Source organism: Oryzias latipes, chromosome 16 (genome assembly GCF_002234675.1).
Source record: "Oryzias latipes chromosome 16, ASM223467v1".
Lineage (NCBI taxonomy): Eukaryota > Metazoa > Chordata > Actinopteri > Beloniformes > Adrianichthyidae > Oryzias > Oryzias latipes.
The window spans coordinates 6,214,708-6,233,672 of NC_019874.2; the positions used below are offsets into that span (position 1 = coordinate 6,214,708).

At 39.3% G+C, this 18,965-nt stretch overlaps 1 protein-coding gene across 3 annotated transcripts in view; it reads right to left on the minus strand.

Annotated features, from left to right (window-relative positions):
- The window catches only part of vps13b (vacuolar protein sorting 13 homolog B), a 318,686-nt gene that overhangs the window by 231,141 nt on the left and 68,580 nt on the right, over window positions 1-18,965 (minus strand). For all 3 annotated transcript variants that reach the window (XR_002874967.1, XM_023964361.1, XM_023964362.1), the window contains exons 18-19: window positions 6,153-6,287; window positions 4,626-4,805 (exon numbers count right to left, since the gene is read on the minus strand). Coding sequence is in view for 2 of the 3 variants with exons in the window: in XM_023964361.1 (XP_023820129.1) it covers window positions 4,626-4,805; window positions 6,153-6,287 (315 nt within the window). In the remaining variant the exon portion in view is untranslated. The remainder of the gene's footprint in view (window positions 1-4,625; window positions 4,806-6,152; window positions 6,288-18,965) is intronic.

The window sequence follows — 18,965 nt, forward strand, 5'->3', positions numbered from 1 at the left end:
ATGCCCCCCCCCCCCCCCCCCCCCCCCGACGATGTCATCGTCCATCCCGATGGTTGACAGCAAACATCGTCAACGGCCAAATTAGGGGACATCGCCCAACCCTACTCCCGACACAGAAGTGACCGCCAATCATTTGGGCGGGTTACGCCCAATGCCGGAAAAAATTACTAAACATTTGATGTGCGTGCAGACTTTCACCCTCATATTCAAAATGGCGAAATTCAGAGTATAAAGAGAAACACATCACGTTTCTGGAAGAATGGGAAGATTCTTACTTTTTTACTGAACAGAATGGCAAGTCACTATGTTTATTATTATGAGCTTTTGGAAGCAGTAAAATTGTTCATGGCAGAAAAGAACAAAGCGTATCCCGGAGAAAATTAAAAACTCTTCCTGATCTGACAAAAATTGTCTCCTTTTTTAACAAGTTGAAGCTTTCACAGTGCACAGACACCTGACTGAGCATTCCTGTGTGAATAGTGTGGTGACCGGGGGGTTAGCCCCGCCTTCAGCCCCTAAGACTCATGGGAAGTGGGGAATCTTGGGTGTAAAACCATTAGTTTTTTTTTTTTTTTTTTTTTTTTGTAAAAAAAAAAAAAAAAAACATTAGTGAGGAGGCTATGAGCAGAAGTCAGCTTCATGATGTTTGGGTACTGGTGGTTGAGTTCAGGTTAAGCTGGTAGGAAGCAGTTCAATATTTGTTTCCTTACTCTACGGTGGTGAACAAGCTGAGTCATTTCAATTTTCATAAACATGTCATCAATTAATTGGTTTTCATGACAAAGATCCATCATAAAACTATAAATAAAACAAATATTTAGGAAGTCTTTTTTTTAACTGAAGTTTAAAATTAATTTATACTACACTCAACTGAAATAAAACTTGAAATAAACACCAGTACAATACTTGCTGTAGTGTTGTAGTGAGAGGACAGTTTTATGGAAAATAATACAGCTTTAATTGCATGTTTGTGTGTGTACGTATTGGCAGGTCAGTGTGTGGTGTGGCTCTATGACTCTCACAGCGAAAAAATTCGGCTCTTGGTGTCAAACTTGTTTGCCACCCTTGCTCTAGACGCAGGCCAAGGCGCTCTTCTCGGTCACGTGATAGGTTATTGCTAAAATAAAACCAAGGAGCTAGCAAAATGAGTAAAAAACAAACGTCTTTGGAACGTTTCTTTGCTAAAGGGAAAACGCCCAGCCAGGAGACAGAAGAGGAGCCTTCCACTTCCGGGGAAAAAAAGAAAGCTACATTTTATAAACAGCACTTCTTTTTTGCACCATGAGTGAGGGAAGGGGAGAGGATGATGAGACCTGTGCGATGTACAATGTCATGCGTGTCAAAATAAAAGCTCAGGGTTTGTCTTGTTACGTATCTGTTCCCCCTTCGTCGTCGTGTTGCTATATTACTCATCAGCCTACATTTGAAAGACCGGTCCGTGAAAACTTTGTGTGACGTCATACCGGTCCGTGGCGTTAAAAAGGTTGGGGACCACTGCTATAATCAACTCCAGGCCTTTTATCTGCTTCACTCATAATGACATAACAAGGGAATCGCCCACACCTGCCCATGCAATAGCATGGAAGTCAATTGTCAAATTACATACGAGCACATAAAATGAAGGGATCGTGTTTAAAAAAAGGCCTTAGTTTTTCACATTTTTATGCAATCTTTGTGTTCAACCCTTGGAACAAAAGCTGAAAGTCTGCTCTTTAATGGCATCTTATTTTTGTTTAAAATTCACTGTAGTAATGAACAGAAACAAAATTAGAAAGAATGTGTAGCTTTCCAAAAATTTATGGTCCTGACTGTATGTGCTCTATCATAAATAATACCACAAGAACATGTTAAAACACCAAAAACACAATCTTTCATTGGAGTGGGTCTTTAAACCATTTAAAGGTCTAATAAAAATGTCATTTCAAAGCAAAGGTACTAAGTTTCACTATGATATAAACCATGTCTTTCAATAATAATTTGTTAGAATGCTCCAACCTCAACTATACCATAAGGAAAACAAAGAATTGAAATCTGCAGAAGTTCTGCAAGTTTGCAGAAACTCCCCTTGACCAAGCCCTGAAACCCACCGCCTTTAATTTCTAAGTAAACTGGACTTTGATTCAATGTAATGGTAAACAACAGAACTGAAAGCAGATGTCACTGGACATATTTGACATCTAATCAGTCTTCTTAAATTAACTCGAAGAAACGAAGGAGACAACATTAAAACACAAATGTAACTAATTAAACAATACACAGGAAATGTTTTTATCCAGTTTAGATAAACATAATCAAACCAACTTTTTGGGGAAGTGTTGTAAAAAATAGGCCAAGATAAAGAAAAATGTTCAAGACATGAGAGGGATGTGAATAGCTGTTGGTGTTTTTCAAATCTACCACTTAGACTCAATACAGAGTCAGAACTGATCCTTTGAAATGGACTTTTAAACCTCAACAAAAGAAAAAAATGGAAGGCGTGGATGAAATAACTTCTGGGATAAATTAAAGGATCCATAAAGAAAGTGTTGGTGATTTCCAGAGCCTGTCAAAGCCCCTAAGAATTGAGAAGACCCAGAGATCACACATACATGAACTGAGAGGAAACACTAAAAGTAAGGCCTATCCAAAGTTATAACCAGATGCAGTCAGTCAAGCACACTAAGACAGACAAGTAAAGATAAATGGACAGATAGCAAAGTTCTGAATTCATGCAGTCTACTAACCGTAAACTGGTAGAAGCACACGAAATAGATACCGTTCAACTAAAGATAGTGTGTAAAAAAATAAAAATAATAAAAAACAGAAAATCTAATAGTTTCATTTTAAAATTATTAATTTGTATAATGGAGCACAACAGAAGTCTTTGGTCAATAATAGAAATTCACATCAATATTTTGTAAAGTAGCCCTAGTTGTCAAATGTCAGAGGTCAAAGGTTTCCTATTGGTCTTCAGCAGGTTTGCACTGTCGCTGCTATTTTAGTCCATTCCTCCATCCAGATCCTCTCCAGAGCTGTGATGTTTTGGGGCTGTTGCTGGAAAACAGACTTTCACCTCTGAGTGAAAATGCAGAGACTGGCTAAAAGACTGCACAACCTTAAAAATGCTTCTTATGTAATCATCAATGACCTTGTATTTCTTCCATGTTCTAATAATTGCTCCAACAATGTGTTTCTTCTTATTAAGCTGCTTGTTTAATGTGAATTGGTTCATCCCAGTCTTGTTCGCCATTGTTTTTTTTTTCTATTCCTCTTTCCATTTCTACTTTTGGTCTCATGCCTTATCTTGGAATAGATATAAATATTAATTAGTACATAAACTTTCTTTAGCTAAAATAAGTTGATCTGTAGATGTGTTTCTGTAAATATTCTGGGGTGGGGAATCAAACAGAGCAGAGTTCCTAAAGTCACAGCAGACATCTGCACAGCAGTAAAGCAGATGACAGAATTACAACATAGCTCTTTTTTTAGTCCAATGATCACTTACTCTTTTTACATTAATCATACTCGAATGAAAGCCTTTGCATTTTGATTATCAGATAGTGTTACTGTGGTTCTGTGTGTTGGGATGGACAACATTTGACACTGCAAACACAATGAGATATGTGGTTAGACACAATTTCCACATGTGTTGTATTGTATTACTTCACAAGTGAATTTTGTTTGGCTGAATGTCTCACACCTGACATGTTTGCAGCCAAAGATCCAACAATAATTTAGAACTGTGCTCATAGAGGCCAGGGTGGAAAAAAAAAGAAAGGACCTAAATCCTTTTTGCTTTCAGATAACCAGAGACATTGGATGAGTCGATTTACTTTGCCACCTAACACCTCTGTATCAGCTGGTAAAAGGAGTGAGTATCCCTGAGAACACATTTTAAAAAAAGGGGCCCTAAATAAATGACATTTACAAAAGAGGACTAGGAGACTGATGTGTATCCATTTTTTCAACACAATAATATTGTACATTATTGACTATACATTAACCGTTAAACTCTCAGTTTTAGAAAAATTAGGACCAGAACTCATTGAACAGAGACCCAATTAAAAATGATTAACTACCACACTCCTGCTAAAGCCACAAAGCTCTGTGTATTAACTGAAATAATTAATTAAGAAGTTCATTATTTGCACCTATTTGTGTTAAAACTACACCAAAAAAACAAATAGTGTTTCAGAGAATCTAAAAAAAATGTCAACTTCACAGTAAATAGACAATCAACAAAATCCTGAAGTAACCTTAGGAACCGGCCAGGCCTGCATTGCTCAGAAAATTCTTGTTGTCTCCAGTAGATTAGCCATTTTACTGAAGATGAACATACATTTTGACTTTACCAAACAAATAAAGCAGAGAGGCACATTAAAAAAAGCAAGAGAAATGTTAAAGACTAAACAAACCTAGAATGAGACTGATCATTGCCACTGATTGTTGAAAACTATCCAACCACAAGAATAGAGCAGTAAGTCTACAAACATATCACATGTCACAGTGCAGTGCTCCATAAGCATAGGCTGACAGACATTACCAACAAGTTTAGAGTTCTTAATCAGAGGTAATGCAGTGAGAAAGTAAATGGGAAGAAGAAAATAATGAGAGGAATCCTTTTCAAAGATTTGACAAATGTTTACCAGAGTGTCTGCAGTCGTCTCCTTGCTGAGGTACTTGAACAGAAAACACCAGCAGGTCTGGAGCCAGTAGAGACTCGGGCTTGCGGATCTCATTCAGCCAGCGACTCATATAAAGGTCTTTTGTGTCAGATGGGCCCTGAATCAGAGGAACCAGTTTCTCCTTTACTCCTTCTGATGCACCTAAAAGAATTAAAGACAAAGACCGTGTGAATTTAAGTTCTGTTTGACTGCAATGAATCTGGATTCCAATGAGCTTTCCATGCCGGCTTATGAGACACAAATGCTTTTTTATGGTTCAGTAAGGTATGGTCTCAAGATATACAAGTATAAGATATATAATATAAGAAATATACTCCCACATATCTTCCTTTTTTGTGACATATTACTTATTTGTTCATAAAAAACAATCAACCAGATATGTTCCTGTTTTCTATTGTACTCCTGCTATTTTGTTGTGACTGAAGCCGATTTTTTGGTTAATTAAAATAAATGTTATTAACATAGTTTTTATAACATTGCTATAACATTGATAACATTGCTATAAATGTCTCCCTCTCTTTTATTGTTAATTTTTATATTGTTAATTCTTTTATTGTTTTTTTTGTTACTTTTATTGTTAATTCCTGTATATAAGGTTTGAAAAGTAGCTTAAGCTTGTAATTTAGGAGGAGTTTGGTAAAATTGCTTACAATTTAAATATGTCATGTATATGTCAATAAAACATAAGTGTCCAGTAAATGGTGGAGGTGTTTTTCTTTTTATTTTTTTATTTTGTGCAGAAAAGGGTAAAAAAAACACATCTAAAAAGACATTGGGGTGGGTGGGGTACAGAGGTTCAGCAGACCACAGGTACAGTTCCCGCTTAGCTCACCTCTGGGTGTCATAATGTCCTTGCTCTGCCACCATCAGTGTATGACTGTGTGTAAAAGGGTGAAGGGGGTTGTAATATCTAGGGTCATTTGGTCCTTAAAAAGGGAAAAAAAAAAACTGCCATCCAAGTACATGCAAGTTACCATTTGGGTTAGAGACTGTTAGAGATGTTTTGTTAGAGGGGAGAATTCCTACCTCAGTGATCAAATAAAAATTAATTTGCAATTTTAGGCAAATAATGTTTTCTATACTGCCTTTTCTAAAGGAAGCTGTTCTGTGAATTGTCAACAACTCAGACTTTATGTTTCATTTCAAATGACAAAATAAATCTTTTAGTACAATTATAAAAACTAACATCACATATGTTTCTTTTAACAGGCGAACACTTTCAAGAGCATAATGTGTTTGTTTTAACAAAAATTTAATTCCATCAATTGAAAGATTGTGAAGTGAATAAATAATTAAATATTATTGGTTTACAGAAAACAACCTTTTTTTTTTTTTTTTTTAAAGAGGATAACATTGAATGGAAGACAGATTGGGACGAGGGAGGGTGTAAAAGTATGAGTTAAAGAAAATAAAAGAAGAGTCTCGTTTGTCTCACTCTTTCCCTCCTACACAGGCAGTAAAGTTTTAACAGGGCACAGCTGTACACACCTGGGGTCCTGGCGCATACTTTTACAGCTCCCACAGTTCCCGAGGCACATTTCACCATCGCACGGCTGCAGAACTTCAACTCCACATTTTGGACCAAGCCTTCAAGAGTCGGTGACGGGCCTGGATATCTCACACCTAATAAAAAAAGAGAGAGAAAAACCCTGAATATAGACTCTGGCAGGTTTAGGAACCGCTTCTGTGGCTTCATTGAACAATGATCAGCCTCTAGTTGTTCTTGACCAATCAGGTACAAACACAGAACACAGGCGACAGAGGCACTACTTTGCTACAAGTGCTACAATCCAGCAGAAACACAAGTCTAATATCTTTGTATGGCACACATCACAAGCAATAACTGAAAAAGTAATTCAACTAAGCAAATAAGGACTTAGTAGTTTACATTTTTTAATACACTAAAACTGGTTCATCTGAAGGTACATCTAATGACAAAACACAGAGGGAGAGGCGGAGCTGTGAGCTTCACAGTTCAGTCTGGAGAGCTCAGAGGAGTGGTCCCTAAACCCCTGGGCGTGGACTGGTACTGGTCCGTGGGACAGTTAGTAACGGGCCGCAAAGAGAAAAAAAATCATGACCGACATTTAAAAAAAAGAACTGGAGAAGATACTCAGATGAGCAGATAAACATCTTTACTTCAACATCACGTCCAGTCACCCTAATGACGAAAACCCTTTAAGGACAGAGTTGAATCTCCATTTACATACGCATATGAATACCAAGATTTTTGTTTTTTACATCTCCAAATGCCAAGATCAATATCTTTTTAAGACAAATTATCAATAAGCATAACAACATTCAATCTTACTTTTAATATCTAAATATTAGTCATATTTATATGCTTCATACAAATCCCTATATTCATCTCTAGAGCAGTTTGTATTAACAGCATATGTCCCCAGAGGACACAAATGTGTGGGTTATTTCTGCGATGGCACACAGAGAATAGAAACGTTTATAGTAGGTTCAGCTTCCTTCTCCCACTGGAAACTATATAGTTATACAGATTATCCTGCTGAGGTTTACTCAAGACATTTGGCTACATTATAAAGTACACCATATACCATAAAGTAACAGAATATTAATGATAATGTACGCATAGACCCTGTGACCATTTGTCCTTCTTAAAGCATAAAGGGAAAATGAAAGCACTGGTGAAGAGTGAGACCTGCACACTAACGGCTCTCATGAGTCTAGAAAAGATTGAGTTGTAAGATCAAGCCTGTGCAGAACATGACAGGGTCCATTCCCTCTCCTCTTTGATAAATGGGACCGGGGGTATCACTGTAACATATCCCTGTTGCCCACGTAGTGGTGCAAAAGGGCACAGCGCACCTGCTAGGTTGGTGGTGTTAGTATAGAGGGGGGCTCCTGAAAATGTTTTGTCCAGCTGTTAGACTATAAAATTGTGGTCTGCACAGGAAGACCAAGACTTTATGTGTTGGTCAGTTTGTCAGCTTGAACAATAGTTTTCTGTGTCTGGAATGTGCATGGTGCATATATGTGTAAAATCAACCAGGCGTTTGTGATGGTCTGCCTCTGTGTGTTCTTCAGTGACTAGGAGAATATGCATTACTAGTCAAGTAAACGCAGGTGCAAGAAGAAAACAAACACAAGTTAGTGCCCTGAACCTATGGCTTTACTTTAAAGACTAAGAAGATAGCCATGGTGAACTGCAGTTACCAATCTAAATACAAGTGTAATAGAGATATATCAAAATTAAAAGGACATGCTAAAAATTAGTGAAAAATACAGCACATCTGTTGATGTGTTTGTCAACATTCAACATCAAGAGGAGAGCTATCACTCAATGCTCAATAGGTCCTGATAACTTAGGGATGGAGTGACCACCACCGGCAGCATCTTTGCCAGCATCTTTTGAAAATGTTACCAAACAAGAATGATGAAGACTGATTGAATGCGTGAATGCGGTGACTGCCTAAGGATCGACTCATTACTTACTCACTCAAATTTAGGGGTTGATTCATTACTCAGTCACTGAAATGTCTCACTACATGCAAAAAATATCTACCATGACCATTTATGATGATTTTCTGTTATTTTAGTTGCACATGCATATGGTTTTAAACTAGTGTGTGTGTGAGTGTTCACGTGTGCGTGACATCTGGAGAACTAACAGTCATGCACATTCCAACATGTACTGAACTTACTGCTTTAATGGTATGGAAAGCTATCTGCCTGTAATGCTGGACCTGGCAAATATACACAATGATTGAATAGTCAGACATGCACTTACATAGACTTTATGCAAGCTTGTTACTGAATCTTCATTTTTAACCAATGGCTGAGTTAATTTTTTGTTAAGTGTTTCTTTATCAAAGAAGCTAAATTTTTAATGGTTACGATTATACTTTTAAAAAGGTTTTTGGTTAAATCTCCTACTCCATGTAGTATAAGTTGCTGCAATGCAGATATTAATGATCATTACATGATGGGAGCTGGTTGTTAAAGGGCAATTCTCAATGGCCAAAGCCTGATATGCAGGTAATAGGCAAAAAAGGATAAAATGCCTATAATACTAACTCCATGTCTGGCAGTAAGCCCGACGAAACGAGGCGGCTGACAGAAAAAGGGGTGGACATGGACAAGTTGGGTAGCCTGAAATCAACCACCTGAGCCATTAAGGGGCTGATGTAGAAACAATAACTGTCTCAGCTAAGTCAGGAAGGGCTGAAGTAGAAGCAGTAAGTAAGAGCAGGTCTGCTGGCGCTCTGCCCAGAACTGACACACAGCACAAATACAGACACATGCAGGGAGTGGGACAGGAAAACAGACAAGCAAAACCAGCACTGCTTCGTTAAATCCGACGGAGGCAGCTCCAACAGTCAAACATGTCCACTGTTGACACGGAACACTTGTATAATATCATTGTTTAAAATGTGTTTCATCATCATTCATTTATAAAAAATATTCTCTGCCTATTTATGTTTTCACAAAGAGAACAGTAAAGAAGAAGCCAGTCAAATGACAGCAATTAAATGAATTTAACTTTAAATTTCAGTTAGCAATAACAGTAAAGAGAAAACAGCAACCATAGGTGGAAACAAAGGATGCATCACCAACAATTCATTTGGATGAAATCATAATGTAGAAGCAGGAGGTATTATGCTGCTTCACACAGAACGCAATTCACGCGACAGTATAATCCAGTTTCATAGTTAAATCAATGTATAGACGTCATCAGAGGTCCTGCTGCACAATTTAAATGCTGAGCACAGCACGTCAGCCTGGCAGCAGCGCATTTTGGGTATTGAAGCGTGATTTGGGCGTCGAGAGTTAAAAAATCTGAACTTTGGCAAAGAAGATGCATCGTGTCAACCAATTAGGGACTCAGCTTTGGCAAATGACGTGTTGATGGTGCAATCAGTGGGTGGAGTCCAAAGCCACTATGGAGAAGCCTTCTACCGGTACTCCTGAATTTTGCAATATTTTTTATTTTTCCATCGAGCCAACAACAAAAAATATTAATTAATTAATTCTTGTTTTTATTTCTTCTATCTCTGACAAATGCTGGACAAAACGTTATCAAACTAGGTCACAGAAAGATGGAAGTGCCACTGAAAGCGGCCGTCATTCTGACACAGCTCCAGCAGTAGATGGTGAAGCTCACCATACCGAGCTCCTCCCACTCGCATCTGGCCCATCTAGTTTATGAACACACTTTTGGACAAGCGTTGAACAGCGAATTCGATGCCCATCGAAAGAGAGGCATCTGATGTGAATTTGATGTGCAAAACGCGTTCGGTGTGAACGCAGCTTTACACACCAACATTGTTCTTGGCCTTCCCAGGAAAGTCTGATGTGTGTTCTTCCAGCAGGTTGATGAAAGGTTATAATTGCAGTTCTGTACACAGGTGGCACTCACTGCCTATAGCAGTCATGGCGTAAAGATGTGAAACTGGTGTAAGTGCTGGTGGTTTCACAGGCTGGGGGTCTAATTTCATAATTTCCAACCCCCCCAGAGGCTGCCGGCCTTTTTGTCTGAATACTAAAGCAGTGACATATGTTCTTTGCACTGTGGTTCCCTCTGCCACTGAATTATCACGATTAAGGAGTCTTCATGCGGAAGCAATTTGGCAAACAGCAATGTGGCAGTGAGGTTTGGAAGACAGTGATGGTTTAGGGCAGAAGGGGATGTAGAGAAAAACAAAATGAAGATATATAGGCCAACTGAGAAAGAAATAAGAGTGCATAAAAGAGGAGGGAGAGATGAATGTACTGAGATTGATGGTGAAACATATGCTGTGACAGACATAATTCCCACATTGCGACATGTAAGGAGATAATTAGCCAGTGGTGAGATAGGCCATTAAAACACAGTTCTGGATGAGAAGAACTGCCTTTCAACCTTCCATATCCCCAGCATAATGCAACCCTGACAGATTTGGTTAACATAAGAAACGGGGGCAGTCCGTCTTTGAAGTAGAAGCCAGCTAGGAATGCCAGTGTGGTTCCAGCAACAGTGGTGCTTGAAACTACAGACCACAGCTAATGACGCTAAACCAGCCTCCCCACTGCTGAAGTGTAACCCTGGATTATTGTGACTCTCTCCAATGCTCAAATCCTCTCTACAACTTAAGAAGGCTCTTTTGCTGGGCCTTTTTCTTTTTCTTCTTCTTCTTTCCACTTGCTTTATGGGAGAGCATTAAAGACATAATGAGCAGAGCATTCTAGTTAACTAATAATCCGCAGAGATCCATTTTTATGTCTCTGCTTTGAGGAGGCTGACACAGTCTGTGTGTGGTGGTAGCCAAGACGTGACTGGGATTTTTGTACTACTGAGGTACTTCAATGGGAGTTACAGTGGAAATTTATGGCCTTGTGATGAGGAGCTATGTGCTCAGTCGGCACTACTCACCATCCTCAGAAGGGATGGTTGGTTCTCAGCAGGGAGCCAGTTCTGTAGACACTACTAAATGACATAAATGCAAACAGATTTAATTGTGTCTGTCTTTGATTTCAAAGAGAGGTCTGCTGCTGGTGCTTTTAAAGCCATTAAAGTATTACACCAATTGATCAGAATCTGACTGAGTAATGCGTTAAAAGGTTAAATGGTCAAATAAATATATATATATTCAATAATATTAATTCATAATTAATAATAATTCAATATTGTACACATTTTATTATTAGTCTGAACTATCTTTTATTTAGAAAAATCTTTTATATTATCAGTCCAGTACGGAAAAAAACATCAACAAAAGCTGTGTTGGGCGGTTTTTGGCTGGGTCTGGCGGTTTTCAGATGACTTTTCGAATGGAAAACTGTTACTATCTGGCAACGCTGGCTCAAACTCTCTGTCATCAGCGAGTTGGTCTCTGCCCTGCGTCACGTCAAGTTCCCGGCAGAAGATCGGAGTGTTTATTGAAGCCGCCCCGCGTGTCTCCTCCTGCTATCGCCTCTGCAGGTCTCGCCCGATAAATACGAGCTCATTACGAAGCTGTTTTTTACGTGACTCGCGCTTCGTGCTGAGCCATCAGCGCCTTTGAAATGCCATGAAAACTGAACAAACTAAAATAAAATTTAATTATTGTAAAATACTCATTATTTTCCAAAGTCACAGGGAGCCACAAGAGATGGATGAAAGAGCCACATGTGGCTCCAGAGCCATGGGTTGCCGACCCCTGCCCTATACAGTTTTCTCATACAGGCATCATCATTTTTACATTTTCTCTTTTATTTTAACTCTCAAAGTTCAAACTAGGGTTGGGCGATGTCCCCTAAATTGGCCGTTGACGATGTATGCAGTCAGCCATCGGGATGGACGATGACATCGTCGGAGGGGGGGGGCTATTTTTACATTTTTCGTTCTTATATAACTGCTATTCGATATTTTACTTTACGTTTTATTTTATTTCCCAACTAATGACTAATCCGCGATGATCCACTATAAACTGAGGGAAGGGACTTTAACAAAAAAAGTAACAAACAAAATAAAAAAGTAGTCCGCTCCCGCACTTGACTAGTGAAGTGGACCGGCGGAGCGCGGATTTACAGCTTTGTGTTTGATGGGAGGGGGGGGGGGGGGTGCTTTGTTACATGAGCGGTCCTTAGAAACCGTTTAAACAATCACGTGGATTTGTGTTTCCAGTCGTGTCCCGACTAAATAAAGGCTGATGTTATTCACAGCATGCAGCGCCACCCAAAGCTAATGTTGTTAGCCCGTGTTAGCATACTGCTAATCCTGGCTTCGTTCAGATAAAGAACTGACCACACGGATTAAAATTCAAATGATGAGCGAACAGGTGTTTCATAATAACCGTAATATTATTAAAAGCACGTTTAGAAGATCGTCTCGTATATTACCGAGCTGACATGTCAATGTATATAGCCGCTCGGCAACATTGTTTTGTATTGAATTGTTACATTCAATAAAGTTTGGAAAAAAAGCAGCTCGGCGGAAGTTGTATCCCCTTCCGGTTTTCAAACCCAACTGCGCATGTGCGAATGATTTATTCCGACCAAAATTGTGACCTTAGTGAACGTTTTTATATTCTGAAAACATTTTCTGGGCCCATCTACACGGTTGGATTCTAATCCGACCATTGATCCCATCAAGATATTTTGTACATGTAACCGCGGCTTATGCCGTCGACTCGCAACGTGGCGGGGGCGTGGCATCATGATGGTGTCTCTCCATCGGGATGTCAGTCATCCATCACGATGGACGATGATATCGTCCATCGGCACAACCCTAGTTCAAACCTTCATAAATAAGTCCAGTATATTAGAATGAAAAGAAAGATCTGATCACCATAAATGATTTATGTAAATTTCGCAAACTGAACACGATTGATTGATAGACAATGGTCTCCACCTAATCAGGACACAGCACACACTGCAAAAAAGCTTCAACAATTGAAAAACAGCAATACTTTAATAGCTGATCTACATTATAGAGAGAAACCACTGTATTCTGCTTAACAGAAAATCCCCTCCAAAGACTGTGGCAACACATTAGGAGGGTCTAGTGAACTTGGTTTAGAATAGTTAGAGAAGGTATGTTGTCCCCAGGATTGGCTGTTCTGAATAACTGTTCATTTCTTCATCCAGCCAGTTTCACTTCAGTGTGAAAGTTTTTCTGACCACTACAACTTGACAAAAAATGTTTTTGCCTTGCAAAGCTTTTCTTTGGAATGGAATTCTATTGATGTTTACCACAGTGGGGGTACAAACAGACTTCCAGTAAACTGACAAGAAAAAGTGAGCAATATGACAAAGATAAGAAAACACATGATGGAAAATTAGCACAATGTCTAAACAGTAGCTATGATAATAAGGAGATGAAGGTGCTTTTTAATATATCGTAACGATCAAGCAGATTTTTTTCAGACGTGGGTTTTTCCAACTTTCTGATAAGTGCTTGTTTCTGGTTCTTTTGCCTTCTAATGGAAAGCGGCAACTGCCTGACATTAAACAGTTTGGTCCAATCAGTGTGATGTGAAAGCAGAGCAGATGAGATATTTAAAAATAAATCAACTGCTTGACCAGCATAGTCTGAAAAGGCTCAAGTCCAACATTTTTCAGAGTATACGTTGTGTTTTTTTCTTTTGTTTTTGCATACTTGACTGGGGGTTCGACTTATACTCAGATGCGACTTATATGGGATGTAAAAAAATAAACAGGCTCATGTGTTTTTTACTTTCCAAGTAACAACCCCCTGTAGGTATGTATATCACTATTTGCTACTCACAGCAACGCACAAGAAGCGCTGCTCACTCAAATCGGCAGGTGGAGTCTAAAACAAACATGAATTGAGTGGATCAAAGGAATCATCGTGAATCAAATCGTTCCTGGCTCTGGTGAATCAAATTGGATCGATTCTGTAAATTATTGGTGATACCCAGTCTTAGTAAACAGGTCAATTAATTTATTCTTATTATAATATATTTTTCCTTCTTTGGACTAATGCGGGACAGCAAGTCATCAAACTGGGTCCCACAGGGACGGATAACCACCGAAAGCAGGCGTCATTCAGAGGCAGCTCCTGCAGTAGATGGGAAAGTCTGTACTGGCAAAGTCTCTGAATGATCTCATGAACCCAAACTTGGAGACGTGTTTACCGATGTTTTTGTAGAGCTCTTCATAATAAATAAACCTGATCTCTCGACATCATCTCTATGGCCGCCTTTACACAGCATGGTTCAAGTGACCCAATTCCGATTTTTTCCTCTCATTTGGCACAGATCGGATATGATCGGTGAACGTGTAAGCAGGACAAAAGCGCATGGATTCTGTTTTTCTCAGATCAGATACAGGCCTCTCTCATATGTGGAAATAAATCGGAAACGAATCAGATACGTGCATTTGCGTGTGCCATGTAAGCAGACAAATCGGATGTTCCCCAGTAAATGCGAGTTGTACGTCAGTGACGGCAAATCAGAACACCACCAACTGAGATCACATGACTTATTAAGATGCTTTTTGTGCGCTGATTTTGCTGTCAGCGTGTTACTTTTTGCCTCAGGCTTCAGACCGTAGTTGGAAACCGCTGTTATGTCCGGTCCGGTCCCGTCCCGGTCCGGACGCAAACGGTAACTAATGAAGCGGGACACCGTTGCTATGGAACAGGCTAGAAGCCGTTTATTTCTTTGGGGGGGCGTGTATGATGGGGACAGTGTGTGTGTGTGTGTGTGAGCGCGCGCGCGTGCTTGCGTGTGTGTGCGTGTAAGGAGAGGAGAGTGGGTGTGAGCGCGGAACGGGGGACTGTCGGAGAACCGTAAATTAAAAATAAGGTGTCTCCCCTAAAAGTTTTGGAGTCTTTCTTAGCCTACTCTGGAGGCTGAGGGTTCAGAACGGAAAAGAGAACCCCGAGGAAATCTCCCGTGTGTTTCTGACTACGGTCGGAAAAGAGAAGTCATCGCGCAGGAAAGGTTCAACACTTGGATCAAACTGTTAGTACATCACAACGTCTGCAAACACTTCCTAATTCAAAACTCAGAGAGAGCCGACCAGCCCACCTTTTTACTCCCCCGTGCATCCCCTCAGGAGCGCCCAAGGCAACGCCTCCTTCCATCGCCGCCTTGCCTCCATGACAACCGCAGTCACACAAAAGACCGAAGGAGGTCCGCGGAATGCGGAAATACTGCTACGTAGTCCTCAGAACGTCCACGTTTGACAGTTTCAGCATTGTATAGTGTAAATGCAAAAATCAGATACGGGTCACTTTTAAAAGATGATGTAAGCGGGTCGTCAAAAAAATCGGATATAGTCAGAAAATCGGATATGGGCATCAAGACCTGCAGTGTAAAGCGGCCTAAGTCTGCTGTTCATTGTAAATGAGATATACAGACATGTTGTGATAAGGCTTAGAAACCTTTGAGCATAAATCCTCCCACACGTGTCGGGAGCTTCAAGTTTATGAAAACATTTTTGGACAAGCCTCGCGCAGCAATTTTGAGGCGCGTCAAAAAAGAAGCTGTGGACGCAAATTTGACATGCAAATCACGTTCAGTTTAAATGCAGCATTACGCCAGGCTTAATTGAGTTGTTTAGAAGCGTTATACTTTTTCCCAAAAGTACAACTTATCCTCCAGTGCCACTTATGTGACTTTTTTCTCTCTTTCTTTCTTCTTTTTTTTTGCTGCAGCAACTTATACTCCAGAGCGACTTATAGTGGAGAAAACATGGTTAGACTATAATTCATTTGTGTGAATGCACCGTCAGATCTGACAAAAAATAGAAATCGTGATCATGACCTCTTGTGGGAGAAAATGATTGGGGCTTTGAGACTAACCATGTTGACAAAATGAATGGAAAATCTTTTTTACCTACAAAAGAAGAAGTTTGTTTCTATTGTTTTACCTTTGGCTAGCCACAGAACAAGAATTGCAGAATAGAAAAACATAGAAACAAACAGCAAAACTGCTGTTTCTGTTTTACAATTTTAATACCAAGTTTAAGGGATTTGGTTTGGCTGAAAATAAACACAGTCTTAACAGCAGAGTAACTCTTGGCCTATAAATGTTTCTGTCATCCCATTAAAAATATAATTTTCTTTGTACTTCAAAATCCAACTGTGAAAACAACAAACTTCTGTTTTGAATTGACTCAACTCTATCAGTTGTGACTGAAAGGAGAAACGGAGAACTTCAGCCTGTCTGGATTGACTTAAAACATCATTGAAATCTGCCAGGAGTTGAGCGAGGCTGTCTGTAGCTCATTGAAGTTTTCACTGACAAAAACTGTATCAAGTTTCATCGAAGATTTATCTATTGTCTCTGATGCTGATCCATTGTATTTTTAATGTCAAAAATAAGGTAGTATATAGACAAAAGACCCATCCATTTCCTTTCCCCCCTGCTTTCTCCCTATCCTCATGTCAATTCATGAAGCAGACAAGAAGACAGACAGACATTTCTCCCTAACCAATAAGTTAGATCTTCAAAGGAGAAGGAATACTTGAGTGAAGGGACAGACCGCACTGAAACGGACATCTGAGAGCTTTCATTAAACTTTCCATCTATTTACTGACATTTGTGACAACCACAGACCGTAAAAAAGGCTCTTGTCCTTCTGTACATATATTCCTCCCACTTTAAAACAATGAAAAGTAAGTGAAAAAATACCATGAGCTAAGTGTATGCTCAGGGGAAAACTGCATGGTCTTGTGGCTTGACTTGATTAGTAGATTAAGAAAATAAGGGTCGTCAGTAAAGGAGCCACGGGAGCCAATCACAAGAAGCTTGTGAGCTAGAAAGCTTCTGACCAACATAAGGGTGGGTTTTGATTGGACAGAAAGATGGACTGGTTAACTCTGGAACCAGACAACATTAAATTAACAACATTACAGGTATCAAATTACAGAGGTGACAGGGTGATTTAGATATAAACACTCTTCCCCCTGTAAAAACCACAGGGCTATTACAGACACTTATTGTCACAGGGGGATTGGCGTCAGGCTCTTACTTCTGAAGCCAGTTAGATCACAGAGATATGACAGTCCGGCCATGACAGCAGCAGGCTTTTTGTGCCATGTAAAAATGGGTGAAAACTTTTGTTGACATGATCTAAGAAATCCCTTTTATTTCATATCAAGAACTTACAGTGAGTGTAAAACAGTCCCATACTATGACTATGCAAAGTTTCATGCTAAAATTATCTCTATTTTTGTTATAAACCACCAACCATTCCTTCACACTCCCCTTGCTTTAAGTGTGGAGAACTAAAACTAAAGACTTGTTTTAATACTAATATGGTCATGAGTGAGTGAAAAAGCCCTCTAATATTATCAGTATGCCTGTAGTTGCTATGAAAACAGAACATAAACTTACTGTATCCACATTCTTTCTTTAAACGGGATCATATGGCATGAGCTCAGATGTAGGCATTTAATCTATTAAAGATAAAGGTGGGCATGCAATTGAATGTATGCATGTTTCTTTGCGAATGTGCCTAACCTCACACTCAATAAGCTGCTAGAGGTGGGTTTAATAAAGCAAAGCAATGGCCACTTGTAACTTTGGGCAGTGAGGTCAGCCCCCAGCCCGGGTCTCGTTATTTCCTTCTGGCACATTTCCTCTCGACCTTTAGATTCCTTTTCTCTTTCATTTTTCATTCTCTGGATTATAACATTCACTCTCCGTCCCTCTGTTCTTTCTCTCCAGAATCTGTCATGCTAAAGCTATGTCACAGCTCATATATCGTGCGGCAATCATCCACAGCATGGCTTGTGACCACCATCAACCAACTTCTCGGGACCCCCTCCCTTTTTGTCCTTGAACAGACCACCACAGAGGTCTGCTGCCTAAAGACCAGCTGTGGTAAGAGCATCAGAGTTAAATAAATCACTTTTTTGGAGGGCCGGTTTATGATTATATCAATTACCTTAACCTTTGATCTCGATTTACTAACACCCAGGGCTTGGTCCAAACCCGGCATTAACAAGGCACTGTGGTAAATTAGCACCTAAAAGGTGTGGGTTCTTTTCACCTGGCTGTGTTGCACCTTCATTATTATTCATTCTGCTAGGCTGTTGTGGGCATTCTTGAAATTACCTGGTGCTTATTTAGTAAATGGATGCAATTTTAGGAATTTTATTCCAAAAACCAAACATTTCTGTGAGTCAAGTCACAGCCGAGGCTGTAGTGGGAAGGCTATGAGTTTTTTGCATGTTAGGTTTGTTAAGTTCTAAATTTTTAATTGAGAAGAGAAGAAGAACCTTTAAACATTTCATTATCTCTGTGTAGTATGCTCAGCTCTCCACATATATAATGTGAATAAAGGATGATACACACAATGATAATTGAAATCTAATAATCAATAAACCCCAATATAGCTTAACAACACAACACAAACATGAGTGAACCTGCCCCACATATTGCTGTACCACAATGTCTATTATGCAACTCTGGGCAAATAGCCACATATAGGAAAACAACATTTTGGGAAACAATTTCCAAGTTCTTTCCTTGGAAAACCAAATTATACAGTTCACCCACTTAATCACTAGTTTTAACATTTTAATTTGAAATATTTTAAATCTCAGAGGCCGTGCATCAAACATTTTAAATAAAAACGTACAGTCTGTCAGTACCACGAGATTAAAAATGAAGCCGTTGGCTTTTCCTAAAGCTGAACTGAGGAGGTTATTTTAGACAAGAATAAAGTCCAAAGGCTCACTCTCAGAAAGACACTGACAATATGTATTATTAGCTATCGCTCAAAATGAAACACCTTATACTATTGAAAACATCAGAAGAGCAGAATAAAGACATATTCCTAAATGCATCCAGAAAGCGTTTTGAGAAATATTTTTGACTATTTGACTATTTTAAG